Source organism: Oncorhynchus nerka, linkage group LG16, assembly GCF_034236695.1.
Source record: "Oncorhynchus nerka isolate Pitt River linkage group LG16, Oner_Uvic_2.0, whole genome shotgun sequence".
Taxonomy (NCBI): Eukaryota; Metazoa; Chordata; class Actinopteri; order Salmoniformes; family Salmonidae; genus Oncorhynchus; species Oncorhynchus nerka.
Window position 1 is genome coordinate 5,814,573 of NC_088411.1, and position 10,354 is coordinate 5,824,926.

At 41.8% G+C, this 10,354-nt stretch overlaps 1 protein-coding gene across 1 annotated transcript; it reads right to left on the reverse strand.

Annotated features, from left to right (window-relative positions):
- Window positions 1–5,155: 5,155 nt before the first annotated feature.
- Window positions 5,156–10,137, reverse strand: tbx6 (T-box transcription factor 6). Its single transcript, XM_029685581.2, is given in 9 exon segments — window positions 5,156–5,970; window positions 5,973–6,487; window positions 7,074–7,389; window positions 7,621–7,670; window positions 7,778–7,848; window positions 8,029–8,172; window positions 8,421–8,688; window positions 9,179–9,392; window positions 10,068–10,137. Coding segments are annotated over 9 exon segments (2,463 nt in total).
- Window positions 10,138–10,354: the final 217 nt, after the last annotated feature.

The window sequence follows — 10,354 nt, forward strand, 5'->3', positions numbered from 1 at the left end:
GACAAACTAGACACACAACATAGAATGCCCACCCAGCTCACGTCCTGACCAACACTAAAACCAGGAAAACACACAATAACTATGGTCAGAACGTGACACTTTGATTGTACTGATCATGTCAATATCATACTTTCAAAATCTTGGCTAGCAAGCTAGACAAGCATTCATCATCATGAATCATGTTGACAATCTACTGGAAAATCCTTTTCAATCCTTCATATGAAGGATATGAAGAGAAATGACAGATAAAACGTATCGGTGCTTATTGGACATAAACATTACACAACAAGTTGGAAATCACAAATTCAACAATGAGTAGTTTGGAAGGAATCAGTGGCTAACTGCAAGCATTGGAAAGCAATCTCCAGCCTGCTATTCAGTGGAGTGGTTGTGTGGTCCAAGTCTGGGTTTAAGGGTCACTTTTCCAAGCTTAAAAGAATAAACATTCACATGCCATGGGTCAGAAAATGTTTTTTTTACTTTTGTTTATTTGGTAAATATTTCTTAACTCTTTCTTGAACTGCACTGTTGGCAAAGGGCTTGTAAGTAAGCATTTCATGGTAAGGTCTACACTTGTTGCATTTGGCACATGTGACAAATGAAGTTTGATTTGATGGCGGAAGCTCAATCAAGCTAGTTGTCTTGACTTCTTTCACAAGTCATTCTCATTGGCACCAAAAGTGAAAAAAGTGTTGATAGGGATAGAATGCGGTCGGACCATCAGATAATTGGCATGTACATTAGTCTTACTGAATTTCCACGTGGGTGAGGATATTGGAAATTTAATCAAAGGCTTTTGGATGATAACTTGTTTTTAACTAGGACAGAGGAATTTATGACTGAATGTTTCCGACATAACATAGGTACAGTAAATCCACTTATTGTATGGGATACTTTTAAATGTGCCTTTAGAGGCCATGCTATTCAGTACATATCTCGAAAACAAAAGCAATTTAGGTCAACGAATCCATACTAACAAAGGAAATAGGTCTAACAGAAGAGATAGATGGCAATAAAAACGGTACCATAAGTTAGAGGAAAAACAAAAATAAATTGAGGAACTTATTCAACAATGATCAAGTGTAATATATGATAATAATAAAGCAAACTGGATGGAATATGGGGAAAAATGCACCAAATTAATGTTTTATCTTCAAAATAGAATTGACTGAAACTTGTTAAAAATGACAGTCAACTCTTGATTCACCAAATGATATTTTGAAAGAGGAAGCAAAGTACTTTAGGTATATGTTTTAGTTTCAGTGTCCTCCATCTCCTCTAAGCGAAGCTAATTATATCTATTAATAATGTCAAATTAACATCTGTACAGAAAGACTCATGTGAAGGTGAAATTACAGAGGAGGAACTTCTTGATGCAATTAAAGCATTTTAAGTCAGGGAAAACTCCAGGGCTGAATGGAATACCAAACCTTTTTTTGATATTCTCAGAGGACCATTAGTAGCATGTTTTAACCACTCCTGTGTAAATGGTAGATTATCAGACACTCAACAAGAAGGTCTGAGTTAATTATGACTGAAACAGGATATATGGGAAATGTAAAGATCCGGTCCATTTAAAAAATTACACTTCAGTGTTGTGATGCAAACGTTCTAGCAAAATGTTTAGTGCATAGAATTAAAAAGTTTTTGTCGGACATTGTTAATTCTAATCAGACAGGGTTTTTACATGGACGGCACATTGGAGATAATGTAAGGCAAGTACTGGAAACAATAGAACACTATGAAAAATCTGGGAAACCAGGCCTGCTATTCATAGCGGACTTTGAAATGGCTTTTGCTAAAGTACGACTCTAGTTTATATATAAATGCCTGGAACATTTCAGTTTTGGAGAATCTCTTATAAAATGGGTTAAAATCATGTGTAGTAACCCTAGGTGTAAAATAGTAAATAATGGCTACTTATCAGAAAGTTTGAAACTGTCGAAAGGAGTAAAACGGGCTCCCGAGTGGCGCAGTGGTCTAAGACACTGCATCTCAGTGCAAGAGGTGTCACTGTAGTACCTGGTTGGAATCCAGGCTGCATCACATCTGGCCGTGATTGGGAGTCCCATAGGGCGGCGCACAATTGGCCCAGCACCATCCGGGGTAGGCCGTCATTGTAAATAAGAATTTGTTCTTTACTGACTTGCTTGGTTAAATAATATTTAAAAAACAAGGTTGTCCATTATCGGCATATCTATTAATTATGGCCATCGAAATGTTAGCTATTAAAATCAGATCCAACAATAATACCAAGGGATTAGAAATACAGGGCTTGAAAACAAAGGTGTCATTGTACGCTGATGATTCATTTTTCTTGGATCCCTCCACAACATCATAGATGATCTAGATCATTTTCGAACCTCTGTGGATTACAATCAAATTATGATAAATGTACTGGTGTAATTGGTTTACAAAAAAAAATACAGATTTTATTTACCATGTAGTTACCAATAAAATGGTCTGATGGTGATATACTCGGTATACATATCCCGAAATAAATAAATGATCTCACTATAATACATTTTAATAGAAAGTTAGCAAAAATAGATAAGATCTTGCTACCATGGAAAGGCAAATACTTGTCTATTTGTGAAAAAATCACCCTGATTAACTCTTTAGTCATATCCCAGATGACCTATTTGCTTATGGTCTTGCCTACACCTAGCTAACTGTTTTTTAAATTATAAGAAAAAAAGATTCCATTTTATTTGGAACGACAAGCCAGACTAAATTAAACGGGCCTATTTATATAATGAATATGAATTTGGAGGGCAGAAATGATTAAATATTAAAGCATTAGACTTCTCACTAAAGGCTTCAGTCATACAACAGTTATACTTAAATCTGAACTGGTTCTCAAGCAAATGATTAAGAATGTCTAACCCTATGTTCCAGAAAGGCCCTTTTCCCTTTATTCAGATTACAACCTCTCACTTTCAGTTATTTGAAAAGGAAATAATCTCCCAAATATCGCTATAGCACAAAACATGGTACAAACATTATTGGGCACAGACAACAGCACAAAGGGCAAGAAGGTAGAGACAACAATTAATCATGCAAAGCAGCCACAACTGTCAGTACGTGTCCATGATTGAGTCTTTAAATAAAGGGATTGAGATACAATTGTCCAGTTTGAGTGTTTGTTGCAGCTCGTTCCAGTCGCTAGCTGCAGCGAACTGAAAAGACGAGAGACCCATGGATGTGTGTGCTTTGGGGACCTTTAACAGAACGTGACTGGCAGAACAGGTGTTGTTTGTGGAGGATGATGGCTGCAGTAGATATCTCAGATAAGGGGGAGTGAGGCCTAAGAGGGTTTTATAAGTAAGCATCAACCAGTGGGTCTTGCGACGGATATACAGAGAGGACCAGTTTACAGAAGAGTATAGAGTGCAGTGATGTGTCCTATAAGGAGCATTGGTGGCAAATCTAATTGGCCCTATGATAAAGAACATTTAGCACCCTTACCTGCCTATCTATAAATGATGTCTCCATAATCTAGCATGGGTAGGATGGTCATCTGAATCAGGGTTAGTTTGGCAGCTGGGGTGAAAGAGGAGCGATTAGGATAGAGGAAACCAAGTCTAGATTTAACTTTAGCCTGCAGCTTTGATATGTGCTGAGAGAAGGACAGTGCACTGTTTAGCCATACTCCCAAGTACTTGTATGAGGTGACTACCTCAAGCTCTAAACCCTCAAAGGTAGTAATCACACCTGTGAGGAGAGGGGAATTCTTCTTGCCAAACCACATGACCTTTGTTTTGGAGGTGTTCAGAACAAGGTTAAGGGTAAAGAAAGCTTGTTGGACACTAAGAAAGCTTTGTTGTAGAGCATATAACACAACATCTAGTTTGAGAAACAGACGCCTCAAAAGTCCTCAACTGGCAGCTTCATTAAATAGTACCTGCAATCCACCACGTTAACAGTGAAGAGGCGACTCCGGGATGCTGTCCTTCTAGGCAGAGTTGCAAAGAAAAAGACATATCTCAGACTGGCCAATAAAAATGAAAGATTAAGATGTGCAAAAGAACACAGACACTGGACAGAGGAACTATGCCTTGAAGGCCAGCATCCCGGAGTCGCCTCTTCACTGTTGAAGCATTCCAGGTGAAACTGGTTGAGAGAATGGGTGGCTACTTTGAAGAATCTAAATTCAAAAATATATTTCGATTTTTTTCAACACTTTTTGTTACAACATGATTCCATATGTGTTATTTCATAGTTTTGATGTCTTCACTACTATTCTACAATGTAGAAAATAGTAAAATAAAGAAAAAACCCTTGAATGAGTAGGCGTGTCCATACTTTTGACTGGTACTGTATAGTTTTGGTATAATGTGTATATTTATGGTGTATATACAGAGTGCATTTGTAAAAGAGACCTAGGTCTCAATGTGTCTTTCCTGTGAAAATAAAGGTTAAATAAATACAAAATTGCTAATAATTTCACTGTAATCGATTCACAAAAACATAGTCAAGAACACACTTCATTGTTTTAATACTGGAATGGATTTGAAAAAGAACAGATTAAAAAACTATTTACAAGTTTAAGTCCAATTCAACAGTTTTTTTAGTTAGAAAAAACAAAACAAAACATGGAACTTGAAAATGTCACCATAGTTTGATGCACAGTAGGTCAACAAACTTTCACACGGACAAAGTAAAAAAAGAAATCTAATTATTTTCCAACAACTTCAACTAATACTACACATAGGATCGCAATCTATACATTTGTATTTATTTATAATGAACACACTTGCTATCACAAAACAGTTTAGCAAAAGGCCACATTTCCAATGAACTGTTTTGACCACTGTAGCTCTTCTCTGTTGATTCACTCTCTTTCTCTCCATACACAGCACACCATTTTCTGATGCATGTCATCTTCATAAATTACAACATTGGGGGCATTCGACGTTGCAGCCGACATTAAAGGTTGATTTCCTGTTGACAACATTGCAGATGCATTCCAGATCTTACTGTACAATGCATGGATAGGTATTTAACATATCAGCTAACCACATCATATGATATAGCAATCTGACGGGCCAAATGCACAGTCGATGACTTGGCACACAACCATTGGTTGATGCAATGGAACGCCTGCACATCATGTTGGGCTGGAACTCGACCATTACCTTCTATCTCCTCTACCTCAGAATACAGCCCTCCCACTCATATCCAGGTAGGACCCCTGAGCGTGGGTGTGGCCATGCTGGTGCTGCCTGTACATGTGCCTGAGAGGTATGGTGAAGGACGAGCGGGGGTCCTGACAGAGGCGCAGAGGATAGGAAGAGAAGGGGGGATAGAGGGCAGGGGGTGTGGAGGAGGAGGAGACACAGGATGAAAGAGAGGGATCCAGTGGAGGCAGGAGTGAGGGATGGTGAAGTACCATTTCTGGAAGATAGGGTGCGCCAGAGTTGAACTGGGAGAAGGAGCCAATCTCGGTGGGCGCTATCGGGGGGTAGGAGGAGGGCGTGGCGGTCTGGTTCTGGGGACATGCCGTTGGAGGGAGAGAGTGGTTGGTCAGGGAGAAGGGTGAGATGTGAGAAGAGGCAGAAGGCTGGAAAGAGGCGACGGACACAGAGGGAATGGTGGAACAGGAAGAGGGTTGGTAAACTGGATTAGGAAGGGAGGATGGGGGGTGAGTGAAGGAGGAAGGAAGAAAGGACGACCCAACAGAGGGAGCTTGGATCTGAGTCGGGATGGGAATAGACACTGCGGAGTGGACGGAGCCGGAGGAAACATTCGGAAGAGTCCAATTTTGAACTGAAGAGCAAGAAGAGAGGGATGAAGGGAGAGAGGGAAAGGGATAAGATAGAGGTGCGGAATGGGAAGAAAGAGAGTAAGGGAGAGAGGGAACGGGGTGTGATTGAGAAGTTGAGGGACTTGAGAGGTTGAAGAGAGATGGGGTGGTTTGGATGACGTTGGAGAGAGGTAGGTTTGGGTAGGGGTATGCTGTGGGGTTAAAGACCAACAGAGGGGAGTCTGGTTGGAGATGGGGACAGCTTGTAGAGCCTGGTTCGGGGGAGTGAGCATGGAATGGGTGGTCACCCCATTCTGCTGGATGGGTTGACAGGAGGGAGGAGGGAGTGATGGAAAAGAGGTATTTGTGGGTGTATGAGGACTGAGCAGGCCTTGCTGTTGGATGGATGGAAGGATGGATTGACAGGAGGTGGAGGACAGGAGAGGCTTGGGGGAGGATGAAGTGGAAATAGGCACGGTGGGGTAGGTGAAACTAGTTTGCTGAAGCGAGGGAGATGTGGGGGAGGAAGGGAGGGTAGGAGAAGAGGAGAGAATAGAGGGATAGTCAGTGGTGGCCATGGATGGATAATTAAAAGTAGAAGTGGGGGAGGGTTGGGAGATGGAGGGATCTGAGCGGTAGGAGGACGAAGACTGAGGATGAGAAGCAGGGTCAAAAGAGGAAGAACCGAGAGGAGTGGCTGGATATGTCCCATTGTAAGTGGAAAGACTCATAGTAACGGACCTGCAAGGTAAAAATAAAATACAAATCTCATTATTGCAACCTGCTGTGAATGTAACTGACACATAACAGCTGACCAAAGGTGTTGTACCAATGACTTGTTAATTATTTAAAGATATGGATGGGGTACATCTCAATACTCTAAAGTGTCTTTGTCTCCTCGTCTCCATCTGCACTCACTGACATTAAAGGAGGTTGCAGGTGAAATCCAGCAAAGTCCAGGTAGGCATCCTCGATCTCCGCATTGCTTTTATATAGCCAGGATTTTCATATCAGTGCAGATGAAGCATATATATATTTTAAATGTAACCTTTATTTAACTAGGCAAGTCAGTTTAGAATAAATTATTATTTACATTGATGGCCTACCGGGGAACAGTGGGTTAACCTGCCTTTTTCAGGAGCAGAATGACAGATTTGCACCTTGTCAGCTCGGGGATTTGTTCCAGCAACCTTTTGGTTACTGGCCCAACGCTCTAACCACTCGGCTACCTGCCGCCCCAAAGAGCTAACCTTGGTCGCAGATCCTTACTTTAGACAATCAACATACACCCATTGTGAACTTAAATGTTTATAAACTCAAAACTCACCTGTCCATCATTCCATCTGAGACTTTGTTGCCCGATGCATCTTGTGGCCCCTTGGTCATATCGGCCGTGATGTTAGCTGTGATGTCAGTCATCTGGGAGGCAATGAAGGTTTGTCCCACCAGGTCTAGAGCCTGCTGCTGCTCTGGAACAGGGCTCTCCTGGAAAGGCGTTACGTTGGAGCCATACCCACACACAGACTCAGGCAGAGGGGGAAGGGATGGAAGAGATGCCAGGGCCAGGCTCTGGAGGTCGGAGGAGGAGGAGGAAGAGGAGTACTGAGACAGGAGCTCAGTGGAGTCACACGGGTCACAGCTCACTGAGAGGGAGGATAGAGGAAGTAGATAGAAAGTAGGGGGACAGAAAAACAGAGTAAAATAGGATTTTAGTTGATCATTTTAAAAACAATAAACAAAGCATATGCATAAATCAAATCATTGAGGAGGACACATAAAATTGTCAGAAAAGCATCATCATTGCAATTAATGATTGTAGGATGGAAAAGGAATGAACAAGTTGAATGAAATTTGAGTAATATTATTAAACTCACCAATATCTAGAGGTTCATTTAGCTTCCGCTTTTGCCTCACGTCCCTCTGTCTGGAAGAAAATTCAAATATAGATAGGTGAGTGTATGTGGAAATATTAGTGTGTGTGGATGTGTGTGCATGTGTGTGTGTGAGCATGTGTGTCTGTGTGTGCTATACCTTTTGCTATTCATGCCATCCTCTCTAAAGCCCTTAGCGAAGGGATTGGATTGGATCTTCAGTTCAGTGATCTGCCAATCAGTCACACAGTCAGTAACCATTATGCGAAGAATTGAAAGTATTGTATATTAGAAGTGTATAAAAACATTCTCTGAGAAACTATAATATCTTTTACCCATTTGATATTTTATGCATATATACTGTCACTCATTCTCTCTCTCTCACACACCCTTCACCCTTCCTTCCCTTACTTTATTGTTCTGGTAGGCGGTGACGGTGAGGAACTGGGTCTCTGGGAAGATGAAGGAGTGTTGCCCTCCCCCCCACCTCAGCACGTCCCTGGCCTCAATCACGTGTACCCGTGGCTGGTAACGGTGGAGGGAGTGGAGGATGATCTACGAGAAAGAAGAGAGAGCGAGGAAGGAAGAAAGTCATTATTATTGTCATTATAGAAAGTTGGGTATGACATGATCATTTTTGTTTTTAAGAAATAGATACGCCAAGATTAACACCTATAAAACACACACACAACACACACACACATCAACCACCCCTCCCACACACAAACACAACACACACACATCAACCCCCCACACACACACACACACTCACTGTCATACTTTCTTTCTCCCACTATACTCACATATCCCTGTGTGTCCAGCGTGTTGTTGGTGAGCTTGGCGCGGTGGAAGGAGATGCTCCTGCTCTGCCAGTGGGCACCTGTGGCTGGCGAGTCTGGGTGGATAAACACCCGGTCGGGTAAGCGGGCCTCAGCGCCACCCACAACCTGCCAGGTGTCGCCCTGGAAACGGTAGCGAGAGGTGTCCATGGCCACCATATCCAGCAGCAGGATGTAGCGCAGCGCCGGGTTCAGGCCTGACAGCTTTACCCTCAGCTGGGGGAACATCCGCCTTGGAGGAGGGAGGAAAGAGTGGACGAAGGGAGACAGAAATCAGGTGGGGGAGAATAAGAGGGAAAGATAAAGGTTTTATTACACAAATGTATTACACAATTTTAGAAGCATTACAAAGTATCAATGGCAGCTAGGCTGAATGATTTGATTACATTTACACATTACGTTAGAAGAAAAGATGGAGAGAGAAAGAAGAAAAGGGAAAGAAAGAGAGAGGTTGCGCAGGAGAAGGAGACAAAGGGGGAAGAAAGAAATAGATATAAGGAATGGAGTGAGATAGAGAGAAAGAAACAGAAGGGTGAGAGAAAGAGAAAGAAATAAGAAGTAGGAGAGAGAGAGAGATTGATAAATATAATCATTTTGAGAAGGCATTTCCCAGTAAATGAATTTCCTTTATTAATCTTTGACCTTTTAGCAGTGGAGATACATTTAAATCAAACTTTATTGAAAAAGAATCGCAACATGGGTCACAGATGGACAGCACTCACCTGCCCTTCTTGGTGATGATCATCTCTGTGCCCACGGAGCAGAAATGTTTCCACAGTGAACCGTTCTCCAGCTCCATCTTGACGCTGTCCTGCTGGCCTTTACAGGTTGGCTCGCTGCGGGCGGGGGGTGGGGCCAGAGGGTGAGAGGGCATGGCCCCGGCAGCCATGTCATAGGAGGAGGGGTAGAGGGGCATGTGGGCAGGAGGTTCCCTATCTGGTAGGGGGGGGGCGTATAATTATAATTAATTAGCTTTAGTTAGGGTTCAAGTAAGCATGGGAGTGCTGTGCAACCTAACATCTAAATTAAAGGAAATTTCCACCCAAAAACAGGAATGCCACTGGTATGATGCAAAATGCATCTTATTGTCTCTATTTCTGTATTTTGAACGTTTTATGTCATTAAAACTTGATTGCTGACATGCAAAATATTTGGGACTATATCAACATTGGACTAATGAAACAAATACCAAAAGATCATTTTTAGGTGAAATGTTCCTTTAATAAGGGGCCAGGGTATCCCCATTTCAATTTGTAGCATTGGTGGCATAGTCATAACAAATGACACCACAATAAGTAAATAAGTAATTCCAATCCTGAGTTTGGTGTTGATCAATGACCATTTTGGCATTGAGATAAGCATTACCACATAATATTAACACTCTGACATTCATACTAATACATTTGATCAGATCTTATCATGAAACAATGGTAACGATTGACACATTATGACAAGGTCAACTTTAACCATGATCTGAATTGGACTGGGTAATTATGACAGTATTTCAAAGGATTAACCATGAATTGTAAAGCACCACATGACATGCACAACACACACTGATGCTTTCTCTCAAATACACATTGACACAGACAGACAGACGCACACACTCGCCTCTATAGTAGCAGTCTCCCACTCGTTGGTGCCCAAGGGCCAAACTGGGGTACATCTCCACACTCAGCATCTCTTCGTTCTCGCTATACCTCTCTTTCTCTCTTTTTCCTCTCCCTTGCTCAGTAACTCACTCTATTTCTCTCTGTCCATTTACTGCCAATCAGTGTGTTTGTTCTCCAGTGCGATTTGTCCTTGATGTTTCGATCTTGTCCTTGTAGTATTCTCAGAGTTTTCTTTTTGGCTACGGTATTACTTCTTATTTTCTCCTTCACTCTGTCTGTCTTGTC